This window comes from Onychostruthus taczanowskii, unplaced genomic scaffold (assembly GCF_017590055.1).
Source record: "Onychostruthus taczanowskii isolate IOZ18803 unplaced genomic scaffold, ASM1759005v1 scaffold35, whole genome shotgun sequence".
Taxonomy (NCBI): Eukaryota; Metazoa; Chordata; class Aves; order Passeriformes; family Passeridae; genus Onychostruthus; species Onychostruthus taczanowskii.
In genome coordinates this window covers 3,787,921-3,812,555 of record NW_024500905.1, presented here as the reverse complement: position 1 = coordinate 3,812,555, position 24,635 = coordinate 3,787,921, and the positions used below count along the sequence as shown (strand labels likewise).

At 37.7% G+C, this 24,635-nt stretch overlaps 1 protein-coding gene across 1 annotated transcript; it reads left to right on the top strand.

The window, feature by feature from the left end:
* The first annotated feature begins 326 nt into the window (after nucleotides 1-326).
* CAND1 (cullin associated and neddylation dissociated 1) lies at nucleotides 327-24,635 on the top strand. The gene is made up of 15 exons (XM_041411290.1): nucleotides 327-541; nucleotides 4,775-4,918; nucleotides 11,770-11,924; nucleotides 13,683-13,806; nucleotides 14,225-14,481; nucleotides 14,566-14,671; nucleotides 15,165-15,310; nucleotides 16,360-16,652; nucleotides 17,307-17,448; nucleotides 18,070-19,563; nucleotides 20,338-20,433; nucleotides 22,127-22,296; nucleotides 22,389-22,553; nucleotides 22,771-22,878; nucleotides 23,949-24,635. The coding sequence occupies exons 1-15, from the start codon at nucleotides 474-476 to the stop codon at nucleotides 24,171-24,173; spliced, it is 3,693 nt and encodes a 1,230-aa protein (XP_041267224.1). The 5' UTR covers nucleotides 327-473; the 3' UTR covers nucleotides 24,174-24,635.

The window sequence follows — 24,635 nt, the reverse complement described above, 5'->3', positions numbered from 1 at the left end:
CCCGCCGCACTCCAAACTACACGTCCCGGCGTGCACCGCTAACGGCTCCGGTTGGGCGCGAGCGCGATGCACGCTGGGACACGCAGTCCTGGCCGGCCTCACAGGTTCCCCCCTTCCCTCTTCCCGCCACTCTCCCGCGGCGCCTGAACTTCCCGCGCACGCTCTGCGCCACGTACGCTCTGACGTCACGTGGTGTCACAGGGCCGCACGCGCCTCCCGCCCGCCCGTGGACCCAATCAACAGCGCCGGCCTTCGACCCGGCGCCGAGCGCGAGCGGCCGCGCGCGCCTCCCCGCCCCTCCCGCCTCCCTTCCGGCGGCAGCAGGCGGAGGTGCGGCCCGGCCCGCCCGGCCCGGCCCGGCCCGGCCCCTGCAGCCGCGGGCGAAGTGGAGCCGGCGAGACCGGGAAGACGCCGCCGCCGCCTTCTGCTGTCCTCCTCTCCCTCCCCCCCGCGTCCCGGCCGGGTCCGTCAACATGGCGAGCGCCTCGTACCACATCTCCAACCTGCTGGAGAAAATGACATCCAGCGACAAGGACTTCAGGTGAGATCCGCCGCCGCCGCCCCTCCGCGCCCCCCGCCGGCCCCGCGCCCGCGCTGCCCCTGCGGCCGCCTGCGGGGCTGGGCGCGAATCTGCCGCTGCTAGCCCGGGAAGAAAGTTCCCGTGAGGGCATCCCCCCTCCTCGCTGCCCCTGAAGGACGGGGCGCGGCGGTGCCCGCACCGCCGCGGCCTCCACGCATCGTGGGCAGAGATCTCCAGCAGCAGGGCGAAGGCGAGCGGCCGCCAGGCTTGCTGACTGGCGAGGGTGGAGGTCTGAATTCCTGAGCTCGCGGATGCTCAGAAGCCGAAGGGAGGAAGCCCTGAGCAACCAGCTGTCGCTGACCCGGCCTTGAGCAGCAGAGGTCGGATGAGGTGACCTCCCTCGTCGCTTCCCAACTCCAAAAAACATGGATCCTGTGATTCTACGGATAGAAGCAGGAAGGGGTAGCCAGCACGGCAGACTCAAGAGGGTGCAGTTGAGGGCCAGAATGATTAAGGGACTGGAGCGTCCCCTTTATGAGGAGAAACTGAGGGAGCTGGGTGTGTTTACTCTAGAGAAGAGAGGAGACCTCATTAATGCATATAGTTCCTTTAAACGTGGGTGCCGAGAGGATGGTGGCAGACTCTTTTGAGTGCTGCCCAGTGACAGGACTCAGAGGAATGGCCATAAATTAAACCACAATAAGTTTTATCTCAACATGAGGAAGAGCTTTGTTACACTGAGGGTGGCAGAGCACTGGAACAGGCTGCCCAGGGAGGTCATGGAGTCTCCCTCTCTGGAGACTTTCACACCCCACCTGGACATGTTCCTGTGTCACCTGTCTTTGCAGAGGGTTGGACTGGATGATCTGCAGTGATCCCTTCCAACCCAAATGATTCTGTGATCCTCAGCTCACATCCTTTCAGATGCTGTGTCTTTTAGACAGTGGGGTTTTGTGCTGCTCATGTAGTTTGGTATTGCCCCTGTGCATCCAGAGGGCAGTACCAAATGCTGGTTAAATGTTACTGGGACTGGATTTAATTTTGAGTTCAGGATCTGTCACAGGGGCACTACTTTTCATTGGACCATTTGCTTGCTTTGTAATAAATTAATAGCAGATGAATTGTAAAATATCAGAAAATGAAATAATACAAGTAAACTGTTAAAAAACAGCAGAGATAATACAGTTACACCTTACCTCTGGTAAAGCATTAGGTTAAAAAGAATTACATTGTTTTGGTATTGAGTGCAACCAGAAATTCAAGTTTGAAGGTTTTGCTTGTCTATGAGAACATACCAAAACAGACAGGGAAAAGGCATAAAATACACTTGTTTTTTGTTGCTTTGCTGAAGCATCACAGTGCTTACTTTGTTATTAAAGTAGATGCCAAACAAACAAGTCTCAAGGTATTCAAATCTAAAGGAAAACAGAAGTTATAATATATAGAGCTGGGTTTTGAATAATCTTGTTAGGTTTTGACAGAGTGTTTTAGTACTGGACACAAGTTTGATATGGGTTTTTTGTGACAATTTCGTTCAAATTTTAGTGGCTTTATATTACCTGGAGAGTTCAGACTAGAAATTTTGGAAGTAAAATACTGATTAGTCTAAAAAGAGACAAACTAAAATTGCCCGATTTCTTTAAATTGTTCTGAAACTAGACCAATACATTTTTTCCTCTAAATGTAACAAGATTTTTACTGTTTTCATACTAACTTATTTCTGTGATTAAGTGAAATTTCCATTTTGTACTTATGGGAAAGACAGTAAGTTCCAGTGGATTTGTGATAAATACTGATTTTTATGAGTTAAAAACTTACTGTATAGAAGGGGTAGGTTATACCTGTCCAGTGCAATTGTGGCAAACACTTTTTTCCTCCCAGCTGTGTTGAAACTTCTTGTGTAGTTCCTTTAGTAGAGCGCACTTCAGAAATTCTGTTCCAGTAGCTTTGAACGACTTTGAAATTCTCAAATATTTAAAAAAAGAAGTCTTAACATAGATTAAAATCTAATGTTACAAATCATAGAAAAAAGAGTGATGATAGACCTTTACCAACTGGCTGTTATGGAGTAACATTTTATGAAACTTTATATGTATTGTGTACTTGCATAATGGACAGAATGGAATTTAGTTTCAGTAATTGTAAGTGCATTTGTTCTTAGATCACATCTGTTTGAATAGGGACAGTGTAGTAATCCTGTTGATATCAGGTAAAACAACCATTCAAGTAAGCAGTCTACTGTAAAAAGTAATGCTCATTTTTTTGGAGAAACTGACCTGTCTGATGCAGAGCTGCAATATGTACTTCTCGGAAGATGTTCATACTTGTGATTGTATTGTCCACATGGAAGCTTGGGCTTAAGTTCTAAGATGGGCAGTCAGGTAAGGTGGCAGCTTAGAGTCTGGGAGAAGTTCAGTGTGGGAGAAGGAGTGTCCTCACTGCAGCAGGAGAATGACTGCTCTGAGTACAGGCTGTGAGGAGCTGCTGACATGCTGCCTGCTTTGCACCAGGTAAAGTTTGATGTGCAGGCAGGGGGAGTTGTGACTAAAAGTCACATTGAAATGACTTAAAACTACTTTTCTAAATACCAGCTGCTGTATACTAAATATACAATACTAAAGCTGTCTGGTCTCCCCACCCCATTGTATTGTTTGGGTTGGTTTGCATGTTTCAGTCTACCAGGAGAACCCTGGTGTAGTTGAGTGCAGAGGCTGCTGGTGCACTGAGGATGTGCATGCTCTGCTTGCTTTAGGAACTGACAAGTTGAGTGGACGTGACCCTTTAAGGCTCGTAAATAGGAGCTATTGGCCAAAGAAGTGAGAGGAGGCTATTCAGTTTTTAAGAAAAGGACGTAAATGCAGCAGTAACTTGGAGACAGTTTTTGAGTGTTCATGTATGTCCTTAAATTAGGTCCTATCTGTTACCTTTACTTACCAAGTAGCCTTTTTCATTACCGTGCTTAAAAGCTGATACTTTGCATCCACACCCTGTTTTGGTGCACATCTGGTTCCTGTCAGACCGCAGGCTTGCTTCAGTGGGACTGTTGGAGTGAGTGAAAAAGGGCTGAAGTCTTACCTTGGAAACACCTTGAGACCATTAGACTGGAATTATTAAAAGACAGGACAAGTTGAGGTCCACTATGTGAGGTTAGGCATCTGGCATTTGTGATGCATATTAAGATTATGCAGAGTCTTGGCTTTTATTTTCAATAAAAAGCAGTGTCTGGCATGTCAAGCTGCAGAGATTACCTTCCAAGCATGACCTGAGCTGAAGTGATGTCTGCTTGAGACTGATGTGCCTGAAATCCAAATGTCACCCTTAGCTGTTTAACTACAAACCCTTGTTTGGAGTTTTGCATGGGGGTTGGTGTCAGTACCGAAGCCCGTGGGATTTGTAATTGAGTAATACATCTGTATTGCTGCTTCTGAGAAGAGAGGGCACTTACAAAAGAAAAATGGATTGTGAAACAGACTTCAGAAGGAAAAGAAACAGAAGGCATAAAGGGAATATTTTTGGAATGTAATTTTTCAGTATGTTCTTCTGTTGGTGGATATTGACTGTTATTAAATAGTAAATTACTTTACATGAAAGATGATTTTATTTGCTTGATCTCTCAAGAATTAATTTTGTTCTTTAATGTGGCACCCTGCATTGAGGGCTGGATAAATGTGATCAGCTCTGTTTTCTGAGCAGTAAACAACCTAGTCTGTACAAGGCAAGAAAATGAAAAACACATGGAACATAAGCTTAACTTTCATTTCTCCCTTCATTAATTAAAGTTTGGCTTTTGTGAATTTTATGGGAGAAGGTTTGAGAAACTATAATTTTCTTCTTGCTTAAAACTTGTTTTAAAATGAACTTAGAGCAGAGATCAATTTTTTTAACAGAGTTTAAAAGAAAGCTTGTTTTTTCCAACATCAGCATAGCTTATGAAAGGACTACTTAAAATCTGTGAAAGTGTCAGTTTTCCTTTGGGGAGATCATGTGGAATATAATGTACATGCTGGAAGTAAAATATGTAGCTGTTCTCATAAGAGAAAGGTGATGATGTAGCTCAGTTATTATAATTTTCAAATACAGTTTTTCTTCCTTTCTGTTTTATACATGCTACTTGCATCACAAAACAGACAACAGTAACTCAATGCTAAAAGTGATTTGTTTGATAACAGATTGTGGAAACTGAGAACCTTGAATGCCGAGCACTTTGAATAACCCATATCCCTTTAGCAATAATTATCTCACATCTTTTGGCAGGTTTATGGCTACTAATGACTTGATGACAGAACTACAGAAAGATTCTATCAAGCTGGATGATGACAGTGAAAGAAAGGTGGTGAAGATGATTTTGAAATTACTGGAAGATAAAAATGGTGAGGTGCAAAACTTAGCTGTCAAATGGTAGGTACTCTTTTTCTATGATGTAAAGAATTGTATCATGGCTGAACAATATAAAGCACTCTTGAAGACTCAAACAACCACTGCTACACAAAATAATTTTGAAACTGATGTCCCCAAAGGAACCCTTATTCTTGTAGGCTACCTGCCTTAAGTGTTGTAATATAAAAAAACTGTATTTTGGTGACATTGGGCATTAATATTTGGGGTTTCAGGCACCAAATAGCACGTGCAGTACTTGCTGGAAGTATTTGAGTGACACACTTGTTCTTTGGTGATAATTCTTGATTGCTAAATAGATACCAAAGCTTATAATTCAGTGGTAGTTGCCACACTGATACTTGATGGTGAGACCTTAGATGATGTGCAGGGGAAGAATTGTGATATTAGAGTTGTTTTCAAGCAGACATGAAAACATGAAATGGTAAAGATATGGCCTCGGTTATCAAACATGGAGTTCACCTCTTCACTAACATTCAGAATACTGTGTTAATGGTTTTACAAGCTTTACAGGAGCTGTAAATGTTTTATGGGATCAGGGTGCATTTACCTGTGTTTCAGAGACTTCTGTTGCTTCACTGCCCTCTGTTCCTCACTTTATTGAGCTTTACATATGGTGTGACTTTTCCAGGGCACCCTTTGAAGAGGTGCTGCATTTCTTAAGACTTTTTGTTCTTGGCCATTCTGATTTTTGTGTGCTTTAAAGAGGGCCTCTTTTAGGAGGCATATAGTGTTCCTGAGAATGTTTCTTGTTTGTGAGCTCAGGTGTTTTTTTTTTTTAATACTGCATATACACTCCTTATATTACATGAGGTATGGATTGGAGTAAACTTGGTATACAAGAGCTTGAGAAGTTTCACATTGTGACTAGCCAAGTTTGTTTTAGCTTGTTACTCTTTGTAGTTTGCCCTGTCGGAGAAGCAGAGCAGAAAAAGCCTGTGTATACCTCTGCTTATGTACTTAGAAGCAGTGTTTGCTTCAGCTGCTGAAGCATTGTGACTGATGGTAACCAAAACCTTACACAGACAAATTGGTGTAGGAATATCAAATTTCAAGCCAGATATTAGCAATATTAAGTATATTAGTACTATAGCTGTCACTACTTTTCCCCTACTGTCACCAGGAATGCAGTGTTATTAAAATGTGTTTTACCTGTCTCCTTTTCGTACCAACACAGAATACCCGGTTTCTTTTTAATTGAAACTTCTGGAATGTCTGTTGCTCATGTTTTCATGCTTTTGAAACAGATTGCTTGTACTCAATCAGAAGAGCATATTGTTGTGAAACTTGGCTCAGGCTTAGAATTGTCTTTGTGTGCAGTAGGATTTTATGGAAAAGTTACATTTTAGCATACTCATTTCTAATGTACGTCCTAAAGTTGTCCTGAAGTTTAGATTAATGCACATAGAGACATATCACCATTTTTAATGGCAGTGTTAGAATTTAGGGTCTAAAGTACCAGTAATGCTTACTATATCATTAAAGAAAGATTGCAAAGGGAAGGGAATGAGAAAATACATGACTTCCTGTGTGTCTGCACATCCTGTTCTATTAACAGTTCTTCAGGTTTTAAATTTACTTTGATATATTGATAAAACTCTTGGATTTAACTAATGTAACTAAATCTCTTTCAACTTTGGAGTGTTTTTGAGAATTCCAAATAATGTTAAGGAGCAGTGTTAAATTTACTTTAATGGGACAAGAAACATAATGGAAAAGTTTTCAGGTGAATTATGAACATCTGTGTAGAAGGTGGACATGTGTACATTCTGGATCACATCAAGTTGTGCTTTTTTTGTTTTTTCTTTTTTTTTTTGTTTTGTTTTGTTTTGGTTTTTTTTTGGTGTCCTAATCACTTGCACCTATGCTCTGAATTAAAAAAAAACCCAAAAAACAAACCACCACTCTTTTAGTATTCTCTTCTTGAAGCAGCTTGTACTCAAAATACAGTTCATGACAGTTTCAAGCCTAATGCTGCTGCTGCTGCCTTTTTGCTGTTCTTGTACTCCTTGTTCTCTTTCTCACACTGCTTCTTACCTGGTTTTGTGACAGACTGGTTTAGGCAATTAGTTTTCTTCTGGCTTATTGCTTTCCTCCTGCAGTTTACCTGTTGGTAGAAGCATTGGCGGGGGTGAAGGATGGGAGAGGCTGAACACTATTAAGCTGTAGGTTTTTAAGACTGTTCAAGCTGATCTGAAATCTTCCATCTACCACAACACTAGGTGTAAGCCTGATTCATTGGGAAGTTAATTTCAGACAGCATATTTTTCTTGGCTTTTTTAATTTTAAATATTTTGTGCTCTTGTGTATTTCTGTTAAGGATTTCTTGGCACTTCCAGCTGAGGAAAGCATAAACTGTCTTTAGATCTCTCTTAATTTAAATGCCGTGGTGAACTTTAGAGACTGTTAGCAGTAACTTTCATCAGGCCCTTGATGACCCATTAAAGTATCAATTCCCTCTCTCATAGAAAGAGGATTTAAGACAGCCCAATGTACTTTTCAGTCTGTGCTTGAGATAGATATTTCCTTGAGGAAGGGAGAAAAGTGTTGGAGCTTGTTATGGGAACTTCCTCTACAGGTAGACCAATTGAAATTCTCTGAATAAAACTCTTGCATAAGAGTCACTCTTTGAAGATTTGATTCTCGAGGTCACTGAACACGTCTGATTTGAAACAACTCAGAGCAACTGTAAAGCAGTATTTATTTTTAGGAAAGTGTAGCAACAAGTCAGCAGTGTTGCTGGTTTTGCCTATCTGCTGCTCGCTTTCACACTTGAGTAAGAGGAGCTCTATTGGTTAAAATGTTGACGAACTTTTTTGTTATTATCTTCACAAAGCACACTGGTGATTTTGTACTTGCTCCTTTCAATTACATTGTGCTGGTTTGGGGCAGGATAAACCATGCAAAAGCAGCAGAAGTCAGTTTTTGGGTTCATTGGTATTTGGGTGTACCTTGCAAAATGGTTGTCCAGTTCATTTCTGAATAAAAATGAAGATTGATGAGCTGCGTTAGTAGTCTTGAAGTAAAAGCTGGCCTGCTGTAATCTTTGACCCTACGGAAGGGAACTGAGTTTTATTTGTTAAGCTTCTTACTGCAGGCAGTAGATATGTAGATAGTAGAAACCTGTGTCTGTAACAACAGGTTGTTTATCTTGTTTGTCTTAACTGCATGTAAAATATTAAATGTATTTTTGTTGTCTCCCATTTTTTTTGAACGAATGGTTTATGGTTTACTTGATAGTCATAGGCTGTTTTACCATCAGCCAGTGTGGAAAAGGCTGTTCTTACAGCTTATCCTTAGTTTATAGCTGTAAGTGTAGTCCAGCATGATATCCTGTGCACCTTATGGCAGCAGTAGTTACACTACCTGTGGCTTGATTAAGATTATGTGCATCAGGTGTAGTCAGGCACTGTGGTTTGTCAACAATTGTGTTGGTATTGCTTTTTCCTCATTGCTGATAACCTTTGTAGTGCTCTCTTGGTCCAAATTGCGCATTAAATGTTTAATGTGTTCAGTGTTGCAGCTTAAGGATGCATGTTTCTCATTTTGAACACTTTGATATTCTGCCATTTAAACCTACACATAGAAATTTTTATTGGTTCACACTGTGAAATCTTTCCTGAAATCAGTAAGAAGCCAAACATACTCAAATCTACCTTGAATGAAAAAAAAAAAAAGGTGGGATAAAGCGCTTTCAGTGATTCCTCCCTGTGGCACTGTAGTTTCTCTGCATTTATCAGAGTGACTTCTCTGGGCAGTAGTTCAATGTAGGGAGCTCTCCCTGACGCTCTTGAGTCTGAGTCATTGGTGTGAACAGGATGATGCATGTATTGGCTGCTGTGTGGCTGATCCAGTTCAGCAGCTTTAAAGCATTTTATATGCTTTGGTAATACACTACTGCACATCATGCTATGCTAGTGATTTGAATAATGTGTTTTCTTTTTTTTTAATTTGTGAATTTTAATTCTTCCTTGTAAATAAATGTGCTTATTCCATAGCTGTTAAAATATGCCAGTTGGAGATTGTAATTGATTATATGTTGGTGTTCAGCTTCCTAATATGGAGCTATGCTATGAACACCTTTATTTCCAAATGTGTATAACTTAAAGGAGACAGTGTGTTGCTGTTTATTTCCATAGGCAGCTGGATGAGCTTTTACTTTAAGAGAACCTAGACGCAAATTATTGGCTAGTGAAAGGGAAAAAAATCGAAGAGCACTTAAGACTATCCAAAATGGCCTTCAAGTGTGTAAAATGCATGCTTAAGTGCAAAAGCTTTGTAGTCGAAACTGATTTGATACAAGAAGGTTATAGTTTATTTTCAATTTCTGGTTTGTAATTATTAGTTCTCTTATTTGTCCCAACTAATAATAAGGTCTATGAGTGATATTTACTGATTTTGAAGGCCAGAAAAGCTTGAGATAATATTTTGTAAAATTTACTTCACAATTGTTATGTCTGCTTCGCTGAACTAATAGGTTGAATAAATAGGACTAAAGATGCTGATTCTGATAATATATGGCTTAATACTTCCCAGAAACTGTAATTTACGGTGTGTGTTAATATCATTCCAGTGGTTTGGTCATTTTTAAAACATTAGCAAAAAACTGTTTCCGATTCTTAGCTGAGATGAATCTGATTGACTGGCCTTTACTGTGATTATTTTAATGACTTATAGGTTGCATTTGAAAAATAAGCATATTTAAATCAAAAGAATTCAGTAGTTTTTCAGCAGTTCAGGTTTAAAACAAGGGGTTTTTAACATTGTGTACTGCAGTCTGTTGAGTGAAACGCACAGGGAATTTAATTTCTCTGGACTACTATGGAGTCATTGTACCTTGGAATTCTGTAAGTTTCTGTTTGAGTTGATTTGTGCTTGTGTTGCTTGCAAAGCAATTTACTATGCACCAAGAGCAGATGCATGCAACAGTGCTGTGAGTAGCCACTGACTGACAGTGGTGTGTATGAAGGGAAACTCTATATATAGATGTGTCAGTGAATCACGGTGAAGGAAAAGCTTGACTGGAGTCAAATCAAGTTGTGAAGAAAGCCGTGAGCTTTTTCAGCAACTGGAGAAAATGTTTCAACTGCAGCCAGGGATAGCTTGATGTATTTGTGGCTCAGAGATAATTATTGGTAATAATCTGTGTTAGCAGATTATTTGTGTACAAATAATTTGTGTTAGCAGATCTGTTTGTGTACAGATTTATCAGGAGTTTTTAAGTTAGAGGCAAAAATTCTTTACCCGTATTAGTGTTCAGAAATTATTTTAATCATTATTAATTTAATATAATTGAAGCAGTAAAATGACCAGATTAGATTGTGAATATAGTCCTCTAAACCCCTCCCTACTCTCAGGGATTTAATGGCTGTAGAGATAGTTTAATCAAATCTAAAGAATCCAGTACAGTGCCCTTTCCCTAAATTAAAGGGCAGTGTCAGGTTAGGGCATGAGGTCTGACTGCTTTTAAGGAAGGGGTCTCTGTCAGAACTGTTCATTTCTGCAGGAGCTGCTGAAGCAAGAGAGAAACCATCCATTATGTCTTTATTTCTGTGTATTTAAAGGGCTTCTTTTTATGCCTTTGATTAGATACCAGTCAGTATCTCAACTAAGAGTTCTCTTGAGATTATCTGTATGCTGTACTTTCTGAAAATGTAACCCCAAAGTTGTTCTTCTGTATTTATTTTAAGGTTATATGTAAATCTCCACTAAATACTCCACAAATTGAATAAATTGCAATCTTTCTGAATTTGTGGCGTTGACGTGATCATAAGGTATCAGTTTCAGATCAGTTTGTGCACTAGTTTGACTAATCCAAGTTCTGTGCATTAACAAGATGGAGTTAGTTGCAAGTGATACTTCTGTGTCTGTTTTGCCTTTGCTGCCTCTCCGCCCACCCTTCCCCTGCTCCCGCCCACCGCGTGTTTTCAGCAGGTGTTATGCCACATAAGTACCCATATGAGTGGGTAAGGAGAGAAAGAAACCAAGCAGGTTATAGTTTGTGAAGGAAAGCATGTAAAGTGCTAGATGCGATTGCCTTGGGAATCGCGTATTCCTGGGTGTTAATCTAAGTGTTGTGCCTCAAGTGCAAGCCCTGTTCTGGGTTCATGGCACATAAGGCGTTGTGAGCGTGGCCATCGAAAGAGAAGCTCCAGGTTTGCCTAACATGGTGACAGACCCCTAATGCCAAAACTTTGAACATTACTCTGGTTACTATCGTGCAGTAAGTCACACATAGTGCTTCAGTGCAAGGGCTTGCTTGTCTATGTCCTCCTCCTGTTTGCTCTTGCTTTCTGCTTTTTGCTTCTGCTGGGCAGTTTTTTTATAATAGTTAGGTCTTGCCCTTGTGAGTCCTTGGATGTGGGGAAAAAAGGGTATGAGCAATGGGGTACATAGAGGTTTGGGGATGGAAGATGTGTTTTGGGTTTGTTTAACTGTGTAGAGCCATGCCAAATGTTGTATAGAACAAAGATGCATAATTAAGAATATTGTTTACTTGTCTGTGAATTACGCAGACACTGATGGTCAGGCATGTAAACTGATGGCTCTGGCTAGGTTAATTTTTGTTATAAATCTTGTTGTGAACTGAGAAGTAAGAGGGACTGTGGTTTTGAGGGTGAAGCAGAGCAGCCATACAAAATGAATTTCCAGCTCCAAATAAGAAACGTACTAAATGAGTGTTTTGTTACTAGATTTATGGAGTAGATAAGTTAACAGTCCAACCAGATGAGGGTTTTCAGTTTTTAAAATTCTGCTTTGTCTTGCTACCAAAATCAACCTGAAGTTTATGACTTGAATGCAAAATACTGAAATAATATTGTTGCCAATTTAATGCTCTTCTCTTGTTTGTATAGCCTGGGACCTCTGGTGAGTAAAGTGAAGGAGTATCAAGTGGAGACCATTGTAGATACCCTGTGTACAAACATGCTTTCAGATAAAGAACAGTTACGTGACATTTCAAGCATTGGTCTTAAAACTGTGATTGGAGAACTTCCTCCAGCTTCCAGTGGTAAGTCCTTTTGTACTAAATACTTTATGTAGTTGTATAATTTACTAATTCAAAAAAATTTAAAAAGCTGGGGGTTTTAGCGAAGAGGATTCAGTAAATTTAGCACTGGAACTAGTTTCAGTTAGGGTGAAAACATGGCACAAATACCCTTTCAGTTTCTCCTTCTCTGATTATATTGCCAAATTTTACTTGTTTAAGAACTTTTTTTTTTTTTACTGAAGGATTGCATTCATGTGCAAAACAAGCTCAGAGAATATGAACTTTAGTATAACAAGTTTTAAAAGCTTCTATTTTAATAATTGCCTGGTGGAGCACATCTAGGCTGTAGTAATAACTAAATATCATCTTGGTCTTTGGTTGATAATGCGCTTTAAAATTGACTACAGCTCCTGTATTTTTCTTTAACCATCTGATTTCTTGTCTCACTTTCTAGGAATTGTTTTGGGAAGTACCTTGTGTTTCTGACAGTTGCCTCTTAAATTAGTGAAAGTCTTACCTGCAGGTTTAAATGAAGGCAGTCTTTCCTCTAGAAGAGACACAAATGTTGAACAGCTCATCAGTTAATAGCATTACTTTTTTACTCTAGTGCTTTTCAGATATCATATTGTAGGATATGAATGAGACTAGAGAGTGATTAAAAAGGTTTTGGAAATTACATTTTTAGAGACTGAGGTCTCTTGAATTTAAAAAGAAAAAGCTCTGGTTTTAATATCCTTTTTGAAAATTGACATGTAAGTCTTGCTTCTGTCAAGCAGCAGTGAGATGCATAAGCTTTACATAAATAACTAATTTTAAGTAAGGTGTTTTAAGCTTTTACTCTTTTGTTTGCTTACATAAAACAAAAGATTTTTGAGTGGAGGTAAAGCTCAAACGAAAATGTAGGCAAGTCTTTCAATATAGTTAACGTCCCTAATATAAAAATAAACAACATGTTATTTCTAGCTCCCAGCTCAAACACAGATTGTTCTCTTTTTTTTTTTAGCCTCCATGGTAACACATTAGACTGTCCACTTGTTATATTTCAATTTTAGTTGTAGTTAAGAATGAGCCATAATATATATATAAACTAGATTTACCATAGGTTGGAATGGTATTAATTTCACATTGAAATTCGCAAAATGTGACTCAAAGAATTTCATGCAGGTGAAGATGAGTACTAACCATGATAGGAGTTCCTTTCATAGTTACTTGAAACAATGTTAGACAATTAGAGGAAGGGTGAGCTATGAAGTTGTTATAAAGACATTTTTACTTGTATTTTAAAATACTTTGGATATAAATTTTCCTCCCTTTCTCAAATGTTCCAGTAGTATTTCAAGTACTTAATTTTTAAGTAGCTTCTTGGGCAAAATAATTTTGCTTTTTTTTTGCCATTAGAAGTAGCTCTGTCTACTTCTGTGTTTTTCCTTACCATACAGTATATACCTTCATTTTTACTTATAGTGTTTTCATTTATTGCTCTAGAGTTGTGGCTTTCACTTTCCATCACTTGCCCTTCCAAAAGCAGTGTTCTGTTGTGTGTACTTTCTGGGACAAGAATCCCTCCTGCTTAGTATGTTTGTACATAGATAATCTTTTCAGCTCTAATGCAGAGCCTACATGACCTTAGCAGAGTGGCTGTTTAAGCTTGTTTTGTTGGTTGGAAAAAGCTTCTTTATGTAGATGGGGTTGCTTTCCATATGACAGACATCATCTCTGGTGTTAAAAGCTGTGTTTTTAAAATATTATGGAAATGCTGAGTTTTTGTTGTACTTTCAGGTTCTGCATTAGCAGCTAATGTTTGCAAAAAGATCACAGGGCGTCTCACTAGTGCTATAGCCAAGCAGGAAGATGTGTCTGTTCAGCTGGAGGCACTGGATATCATGGCTGATATGCTGAGCAGGTAAACATCCCTCTTTTAATATGCTGGTGAATGCTCATAAATACTACTTAAAGCTTGAACTTCAGTTTTCCAGATGTTAAAATTAAATGATTCCAAGTCATATGAAATAATATGGTGATATTACATGTAGATGAAACTTAATTTAGAAAAAATACATGAATGTATTGAAGATAATTGATTGATCAATTACTATTTAATTTTCTGAGAACTGTAGCTTTAAGCTTACTTTAATGTTCATTGTTTTGAAGTTACATTTTAAACTCATTTCTTCTTTTAACAAGTTCTAAAACCTGAAATTTTAAACATTTGATTGGAATCTTTGTGATGTTTGGGGAATATTTGAAGGATTGTTTTACAGTATATGAACAAAGTTATCTAGATTCAATTGGTTTTGAGTTTGTGTTTTGTCTGTTTTAAGGCAAGGAGGACTGCTTGTTAACTTCCATCCTTCAATTCTGACCTGTCTGCTCCCCCAGCTGACCAGCCCAAGACTTGCTGTGAGGAAAAGAACCATCATTGCTCTTGGTCACCTGGTTATGAGTTGTGGCAATATGGTTTTTGTTGACCTCATTGAACATCTGTTGACAGAGCTGTCTAAAAATGATTCCATGTCAACAACTAGGACCTATATACAGTGTATTGCCGCTATCAGTAGGCAAGCAGGTCATAGAATAGGTAAGAAAAATATATATAAATTATCTTTTACTTTGAAGTTTTTCTGTGAGAGTAATTACTTAGCTAATTTTTTTCTCTTAATAGGTGAATATCTTGAGAAAATAATTCCTTTGGTTGTAAAGTTTTGTAATGTAGATGATGATGAACTACGAGAGTACTGCATTCAAGCCTTTGAATCTTTTGTTAGAAGGTAAGTCATTCATAGGTACCTATTTCAGGCTTTCTTAAGATCTAATAGTGTGTCATTTGGTTGTAAGCTGTCAAGAGACAGCCTCCCTCATACAAAATACTTGCAAGCTTTCAGCTGGAACAGTTCCTGTAGCTATCTTGTAACTTAACTCTTTAGCAGTGTGTTATGTCTGTACAAGCTTTCTACTATGCCATTGCTACTTGTGCAAACAAAAGGTGGGAAACAATCTAATAATATTTGTGTCCAATAGTGGTGATAAAAAATTGGTATCCAAAGGCATATCTGAGTCCTTTGCATCTTGCAGTCTAGCAGATCCTGTTATAAAGTGGCATTACCGTTTCTGACCTTCCCTTTGAATTTCTGTAGTTCAGAGAGATGCCTTGATGTTGTCTTGGCTACTCTCTCCAAAATACAGTGTGCAATATGAAATCTTTTAAGAATATTTTGGTACTTCAGAGTAATTTGGTAGTGATTGTATTTTTATATTACACAGGTGTCCTAAAGAAGTTTATCCTCATGTATCTACTATTATAAACATTTGTCTTAAATATCTTACTTATGATCCTAATTACAATTATGATGATGAAGATGAAGATGAAAATGCTATGGATGCTGATGGTGGTGATGATGATGATCAAGGTATGTTCTCTTTTTGATTTGGGGGAGAGGATGAGCTTTTGATCCTGCACCCATCTGGGAAAATTGGTATGGGTCGTAATACTCCTGAGTACCAGCATTTGAATGAATGTGTACTTTCATTCAAATTTTGTACCTTTTTTAAACATGGCTAATGAACTCACTTCCTGGAATAAAAGGATAGGCTGGAGATCAGTAATTTTGAGAGGGAACATAAAATACAAGACCAATATTTTAAAATACCTGAAAGGTGGAAAAAGGCAGAAGCGAGTAGCATGATATAAATAAAGTGAGAACATAAGTTAATGAATTGAAAATATATATACAGCATAGGAGAGGCTTCTCACTACTTTCCACTATAATATGTTGGTACCTAATGCATAAAATCAGAATAGATTGAAAATGACTCAGTATTTTTCTGTAGGATAGAAGTGTTTCACACTGAAAGGCATAAGGTATTTTATTGTTAATATGGTGGCAAGCATTGCCAGATAGAAGCTTTGTGAAAACTTGGACACGCAAGTAATTTGAGTTGAGGGCATAAAATTCTCATTACTTAAGGAAGGAGTGAGCTGCATAGTTGTTGCCTTAAGACCTGAAAAATCTATATTGCTTATTTTATTCTTTTTATTTTTTGGGGGGATGCTGTATAGTTTGATTTACCTCTGGAAATAAGCAGACAGAATAATTTTTTGAATCTTGATCGGCTAATATTCACTGTTGCTTTGTTGTCATGAATAAAGAAGAATATGCTTTAAATCAGTAGTCAGGCTGGAAATCTGATGGGGAGCTCCTTTTCCTGTTTGCAGTTTAAATTAATATGTGTGGAAGACTAACGTGAAAAAAAATGGCTGAGAATTACAAGTTAGGCTGTTTAGAAGGCTTTTTATATATATGGTTTTTAATGTAATTCTGAACCTATTTCTTTGTGTGTCTTATGCAAAAAACCCAAGTTTTTAATTGTTTAAAGAGTGTGTTCTTTTTAATTGTTTAAAATAAAACTTGATGCTTTGCTTGTCTAGACTTGAACATACATAATTTATTTTTTCAAGGGAGCGATGATGAATATAGTGATGATGATGACATGAGCTGGAAAGTGAGGCGTGCAGCTGCTAAATGTCTGGATGCTGTGGTTAGCACACGACACGAAATGCTTCCAGAATTCTACAAAACTGTATCTCCTGCTTTGATAGCCAGATTCAAAGAACGTGAAGAGAACGTTAAAGCAGATGTTTTTCATGCGTATCTTTCTCTTTTAAAACAAACTCGACCTGTGCAAAGTTGGCTTTGTGATCCTGATGCAATGGAACAAGGAGAGACACCTTTGACAATGCTTCAGAGCCAGGTTATTTGTAAAGATTTTTGTTATCTTTGAGAAGACATGTTAAAATTGCTCCCTGTTTGTAAGGATAGTTCATGCAATATGCTTTATCATGCTTTCTTCATACACGATTTACAGTTTATTCCTGTAGTGTTAACACAGTGATCAAGCTGGGTAAACTGGCCCAAAAAATGCAGCAGTCTTAGAAACTGAAATGGCCTTGTACAAATGTGCTTATTTAATTTCAGTTGTTTACTCACCTGTGAAAGTTGCATGTCCTATGTCATTTAGCCACATTGCCAAAGCAAAAGTTACTTTGTGCGTTCTGTATTCAGATATAAGCACTAATGATCAAGATAAAACTTGATCTGCTGCAGCATATTTTATTTGCAGAAAAGAATAATGCTAAGAAACTTCATCTAAGTGAATTATTTAGGTGGCTTTTCAAGTGTTGCTCTCTACAGTTTTATTAATGCAATTAACCTTTCAAAGCTAAATCACTTTTTTTTTTTAAAGCAATTATTTTGAATCTTCATTTCCCAGTGTTTCTACAACTTCTCTAGTTCTGTAGAGAAATCAGGGGGTTAGGATGCACATATTTCTTTATATCTCCCCAGAGATCAATAATGAAAGAAATGTCAGCTATTGAATCAATTAACAGATGTGTGATGATTACAGGTTCCCAACATAGTTAAAGCCTTGCACAAACAGATGAAGGAGAAAAGTGTTAAGACTCGTCAGTGCTGCTTTAACATGCTGACTGAGCTAGTAAATGTGTTACCTGGAGCCCTAACACAGCATGTTCCTGTACTTGTACCAGGTATGAGAAACACAGCATTAACTTAAATCCTTACTAATAAATGGTATGGGAAGTTCTGAAACATCAAAATATTGAAGTCCCGATTGTGCTTTTTGCAAAAGCTTTGAAGTGTGGCTTCTGTTGAAAGAAAATGGCAAAATAATCAGCTATTATGTGTATCCATATAAATATTTTAGTCATATATTTCCATTAATCTTGAGAAGATTAAAGGTTTTTTCTTTATAAAAAAAAAGTTAATTTGATTCTTAATTACAAAATCAAATTGACTCCTTTTCCATCTGAACAGAGAAAAATATTTTCCGTAGTTTAGCTTTTAAAACTTAAAATGTTGAAATTTGAAGTAATGGTGAAAAGTAATATTGGAAATGTTAAAGATTCAGAATTTCCTTATAATTAAGAAAATATGTCATAGACCATTGAATGACCCATGTCTTTTGATGGAGGAAGCTTAAAAGCTAATTTGTTGAATAAAGTGATCAAAGGGCTTTGGAAGCATTCAGAAAGATGGGGAACCAGAACGCATTAATTCAGTATAGCTGCCTTCCTTTGGAAATTTAAAAGTCTTCTAGCAGACTCTATAAATACCTGCCCTAAAAATACTTTTTTTTTGGTTTCTTCCAGGAATAATCTTTTCACTGAATGACAAATCAAGTTCTTCTAATCTGAAGATAGATGCTTTGTCCTGTTTGTATGTGATCCTCTGCAATCATTCTCCCCAAGTCTTTCATCCTCATGTTCAAGCGTTGGTACCTCCAGTTGTAGCTTGTGTTGGCGACCCATTTTACAAGATAACATCAGAGGCACTTTTGGTTACCCAACAACTTGTAAAGGTTATTCGTCCTTTAGACCAGCCTTCTTCCTTTGATGCTACTCCTTACATCAAAGATTTGTTTACTTGTACAATCAAGAGATTAAAGGCTGCTGACATTGATCAGGAGGTGAAAGAAAGGGCAATATCTTGCATGGGTCAAATAATTTGTAGCCTTGGTGACAGTCTAGGCACAGACCTGCCTAGTACACTTCAGATCTTTCTAGAGAGACTGAAGAATGAGATCACTCGGTTAACTACTGTGAAGGCAATGACATTGATTGCTGGTTCTCCTTTGAAGATAGATTTGAGACCAATCCTTGGGGAAGGAGTTCCTATTCTTGCTTCTTTTTTGAGAAAGAACCAGCGAGCTTTGAAGCTGGGCACTCTTTCTGCGCTAGATATTTTAATTAAGAATTACAGTGACAGCTTGACAGCTGCCATGATTGATGCAGTCCTGGATGAGCTTCCACCTCTTATTAGCGAAAGTGACATGCACGTATCACAGATGGCCATCAGTTTTCTGACAACACTGGCTAAAGTATATCCTTCTTCCCTGTCAAAGATTAGTGGCTCCATTCTCAATGAACTTATTGGGCTGGTGAGATCACCCCTTCTTCAGGGTGGAGCACTTAGTGCCATGCTAGAATTTTTCCAAGCTTTGGTTGTGACTGGTACAAACAATTTAGGCTATATGGATTTACTGCGCATGTTAACGGGTCCAGTGTACTCACAGAGCACAGCACTTACTCACAAGCAGTCTTACTATTCCATTGCCAAATGTGTCGCTGCCCTTACTCGAGCCTGCCCTAAGGAAGGACCAGCTGTTGTAGGTCAGTTCATTCAAGACGTTAAGAACTCAAGGTCCACAGATTCCATTCGTCTTTTGGCTTTGCTTTCTCTTGGGGAAGTCGGGCATCACATTGACTTAAGTGGACAAATCGAGCTGAAGTCTGTAATACTGGAAGCGTTCTCTTCTCCTAGTGAAGAAGTCAAGTCAGCGGCATCATACGCCTTAGGCAGTATTAGTGTTGGCAATCTTCCCGAGTATCTGCCATTTGTCCTACAAGAAATAACCAGTCAGCCTAAGAGGCAATACCTTCTTCTGCATTCCTTGAAAGAAATAATTAGCTCTGCGTCAGTGATTGGTCTCAAACCATATGTTGAGAACATCTGGGCCTTACTCTTGAAACACTGTGAATGTGCAGAAGAGGGCACAAGGAATGTTGTTGCTGAATGCTTGGGCAAGCTTACGTTGATAGACCCAGAGACTCTGCTTCCACGACTCAAGGGATACTTGGCATCAGGTGAGAAGTAGTGCATGTGTCTGTTGGAGCAGATGGCTTTATGATACCTGTTAATAAATGGATCTAGTTTTTCAAATTTCTTGCTTAAATGCTGTGTCTTGAAGTTTTGCTCCCCTCCCCAGCAATGGAAGGTTAAGGTTTTTTGCGTTTACTAGAAGTTGTTAGTCATACACAACAAGAATTACTTGTGTTCTGCTTTCAGACATTGTATTTGTTAACAGTGTTATGTTTTATGTTTAAGACAGACCTATAAACTTGAAGGGGAAGGAGCATGGGCGACTAAGGGACAAATTAACAAACCAGTTGCAAGATTTTGACCTTTTGGTGTAAATTACTATATTCCTAAATTTCAGATAAGGATTCTGAAGTTTTTAAGAATTAGGAAAGATTTTTGTGCATAATTAATGAACTAGTCTCATATCAAGAACTGTGTTCATGTATTTTCTTCAGGTGCTTCTGCTGTAAAGGGAAGAATTTTTTTGTAGGCCGATATATGATCATAAATAATCTGTTTTTAATAGTCTTATTGCACAAATTTTCTACAGGAGATAACATTATATGCTTATTACAATGTTATGGTATTTTTCCCTGTTTAAAATGTTCTGTCCGTAGGTTTATTTGAGTTACGTATTGCATTGCTAGCAATAAATAGCATTTCTTGTTTGCTGTTCTTAAGAGTATTAGAAGTCTAAGAGGAATGAGTGGGATTGAGCATGATTTAGATTCTGTTGTTCTTTTTTAATCTTGCGTGTTCACACTTTTGTTTCATATTAGGGTCCTCATATGCTCGAAGTTCAGTGGTTACTGCTGTTAAGTTCACTATTTCTGATCATCCTCAACCCATAGACCCACTCTTGAAGAACTGCATAGGTAAGTACTCCTCTTAAGCTGACAGCTTCTATGTTTTCAGGCAAGAGAATTAAATTTAAAATTTTTTGTGTTACCAGAAATAAATATTTTGAAGATACTAGAATTAGCTGCTAATGATAACTGTTGGAAGAGTTACAAGATATTTCTGTAGTAGCCAATTATTTCTATTAACACTAATTTATTTTAATTCTGAGCAGTAAAAAATTTGTAATTAAAAATTCTGTGTATTGACTTTGTGATGGGCAATACAAGAAACTAATGTTTTTAGTAGGATGGGATCCAAAAGCTGATTTCCCGTGTTTTTGCCAAATTATATCAGTTTGATTTAGTAAGATGTACTATATTTACCAAGAAGTGTGGTCTTGCAAATATTTGACATTCAGTCACTTAAGACATGTATGCGTGTGAGAGTTATTCTGAGTATTACCAGGTTTTGAATTGTAAATATAGGTTGTCATGATTCTGTAATGCTTGTGTTCTGAAAGCATTTGGAATTTGGGTGTATTTTTATACAGGAATAAGGTAATCAGAGCTTTCAGTGTAAAATCAGTATGACAAAGGCCTTTGCAATGCTGTGGCTTTTTTTATTTTCTCATTCGTGTAACAAAGTATTGTAGATTTTTTAAGATGTTATGAATGTTCTATCCTTGGTTAATTACAGGTCTAAAGATCTGTAAAAAAAATCATCTATGCTTCTTAACCTGATAGGAGGGAAAAGATTTATGCTTAAAAGCGTAAAGTTTCATAAAGAGCAAGGTTTTTATTTATAGGGAAATGAAGCCAGTTTACTGTGTGTCACTAAGCTTTTTTGTTTTTTTAAGTAATATATTAAAGAATTCTACTTGTAGGTTTTTTCACCCTCCCACTGAAGCTGCCTTGCCCCTTTGGTTTCTGGAAGTATTAATTGATTATTCAATCAAAAAACTGTCAGAATCTAGCACTTCAAAAATGTCAGTCATTTTGAGTTTCGTTACCCAGCTTTTTGGTGGGTGTAAGAGTCACTTTGTTTTTACACCTTGTTGGTTTTCTCCTTAGAAAATGTTCATTCCTCATGGAAGTTGCTACGACAACTTCCTAAACATTGAGGATATATTCATGCAGTCATTTATTTTAAAAAGGCTGTGTTATAGAAGTATAGAAAAATCTAATTTTAAAATGCCCAAAGGTGGGGGGAGCTGGGAGAGGTGGTGCTATATTAATATGTGCTGAGTAGGCCAATTTGATAGTAATTTAGATATCCTCAGTAGATGCCAATTTGAGGGTTAAAAAATCAGTTATGTCGGTAGTTTCCTTAAGAGGAGTTCTGGAACTCCTGAACTGGAGAAATTGAAATTGGTTTTCTAGTGCATATTTTGAGAGCATTTTAATAAATTGAGAAGATGAAAGGCTAAATGTAATTTTAATTAATTTACATGAAAAGATAGTTTATATGTCATTATGATGGCTGCTTATTTTGATGGTGTTTCTTCTACTACTGTTTCATTATATGAAATACTATATAACAATTATATTAATACTTTTCATATTATGATAATCCTTTATTTGTGTAATCATGCTGAAATAGCAGGTGTCTGTTCCATTAAAATAACTCCTGCACTAAGTATATATTTTTGAAAGTTTAAGTAAAACTATTTTAAAAGTTGCAAATGTGAAAGATCCTCATAGGTTGCTTTCTTTCTGTATGTGATTGCAGGTGATTTTCTGAAAACTCTGGAGGACCCAGATCTCAATGTCAGGAGAGTAGCCCTAGTGACTTTTAATTCAGCTGCCCACAATAAACCATCTTTGATAAGGGACCTCTTAGATACTGTGCTTCCTCATCTTTACAATGAAACAAAAGTCAGAAAGGAATTAATCAGAGAAGTAAGTTAACTGAGAAAAACAATGCTAAATATGTAAGTAGGTTATCTTTTAAATGTGTATTACTTAACTTTTTCTTTTTTGTTCACTGACAGGTGGAAATGGGACCATTTAAGCACACAGTTGATGATGGGTTGGACATAAGGAAAGCAGCTTTTGAGTGCATGTATACTCTATTGGATAGCTGTTTGGATAGACTAGATATATTTGAATTCTTAAACCATGTTGAAGATGGTCTGAAGGATCACTATGATATTAAGGTTAGCTCTGTGAAAGCAGTGATTTTATCAAAATATTTCAATTGGTGAATAGACTGAAATGGTAAAAATATTACTTCGTATGCTTAAGTACTTCACTACATTTGCCATTTTCATTAAAGTGTGACTGTTCAAAAGGTTACACAGCATTGTGGGAAATGTATTTCCATATATGTGAAAGACATAACTGTTGTTGAATTGGGTTTTTTCCTCACTCTAGATGCTGACCTTTTTAATGCTGGTGAGACTGTCTACCCTTTGTCCGAGCGCGGTGCTGCAGAGATTGGACAGGCTCGTTGAACCTTTGCGTGCTACATGTACAACTAAGGTATTTCAGCTTCTTTAACTTCATTGGTTTGTGTTTTCTTACAGAAATATAAATGAACTCGTGTTTAAAGAATACTTCTGTACTGCTGCAGTGTTTCCTGAGTTACAGTTGATAAGCTGCAGTAGGCAGCATAATTAGATTAGAAATGAATGGATCTTTGTACAAGTGTTAAATTTATTTAAATTACAGATGGAGAGGTAGATTTGTAAGCTTCTTTTTAAAAATCCTCTCTTTCTTTGATGCATTTCCTTTTGTTCCCTAAAAATTCAGCTGCCATTTGGTCAACTTGTAAATCTCACTTCATTACAAATAGTGAAACTGGAATACTGAGAGTTTATCTGACTTCTGATGGTGGTGTTGTTTCAGACAAGCATTTGGCTGATGAAGGCAGTGTAAAGTAGTCCTTGTTTTGTTAGACTTTTTGTCTAGCCTTGTTAGAGTTTTTGTCATTTACCCCACCTCTTCTTCATTTATATTACAGGATTATTGGATCTTTGTAGTTAGTCTCCTTCCATTCCTGCTTGGTCTTAATTCACCTGCATGCTCTGACAGTCATTTATTGCTTGATTTACCTTGCTTTTCTATTATCTAGTCTGCTGTATTTCACATCATGAAAATTGACTGCCTTTAATTATAATTTGTGTTTGTAGCACTGAAATATCTTTGAGAATAACAACAGAAGGTTAAGCAGTTATTCTAATGAAGATCATCTTCTTTAAGAAGTTCTGTCCTCTGGAAGCTGGGAGTACTGTGATAATAGCAGTTTAAAGTCATTTATTGACCTTACTAGCTTAAAGGCTGGCTGCTATAGTTGCTTTGATTTGGTGATTGACTTGGCAGCTTACAGCTTTTTTCTGCTTACCTTGGCGTGTTGAAGCTTCAGTCTGTTTTTAAACTGCTGGTAAAAATTTTGCTAAAAAGATGTTTGGGGGTGTTTTCCGTTTGGTTGGTTTGTTTAAGAGCACAGATCATTTTGAGAGGAAATATGTTTTTTTCAAGGTACATTTTTTAAGATTGGTATAGAGGGAGGGTTGAGTAAAGTTTCAAACATATTTTCATTTTTTCCATAGGTAAAGGCAAACTCAGTGAAACAGGAGTTTGAAAAGCAAGATGAACTAAAACGATCTGCTATGAGAGCTGTAGCAGCACTTCTAACCATTCCAGAAGCAGAGAAGAGTCCATTAATGAGTGAATTTCAGTCACAGATAAGCTCTAACCCTGAGCTGGCAGCCATCTTCGAAAGTATCCAAAAAGATTCATCATCCACTAACTTGGAATCAATGGACACTAGTTAGATGTTTGTCTAATGGGGACCATTATGTTGAACCATATGATGCACTGAATTGACAGGTTATGAGTAAGAAACAGAAAAAGTATCTAATCTACACATTGTCCCACTTTATTTACCTTTATGGAGACAGTTGGCTTTTCCCATAATTGCTTTTCTAGCATTTATTCCAGAAATGTATTTCCATAGTCCAGAGTTTAACCACTCTTGTTTTAGTGGATTTGGCCACATTTGGGAATTAAAAAGTTGACTCATGGTGTATGGAAATAAATTCCAACATCCATTTGCCCTGTAATGTTTAGGATTAAAATGTCGAAATTTTGTGACCATGATTTTTTTTCTTTTAGTCATTCTTTCTACTTGTAAACAAAATGGGGGGAGGTGGGAATCAAGTGTCCAGGTGCACCATGTTTTTTGTATAACTTTTTATTCTTTTTTGTTTTAGCTTCATAAATTGATTTGGCTGGCA

Bases quoted from the DNA above. Each gene is read 5' to 3' on its own strand.
- CAND1 (XM_041411290.1), top strand. From the start codon at position 474: ATGGCGAGCGCCTCGTACCACATCTCCAACCTGCTGGAGAAAATGACA. The intron at 22,297-22,388 runs GTAAGTTAACTG...GTTCACTGACAG, and splicing joins GAAAGGAATTAATCAGAGAA to GTGGAAATGGGACCATTTAA. The intron at 22,554-22,770 runs GTTAGCTCTGTG...TCCTCACTCTAG, and splicing joins AGGATCACTATGATATTAAG to ATGCTGACCTTTTTAATGCT.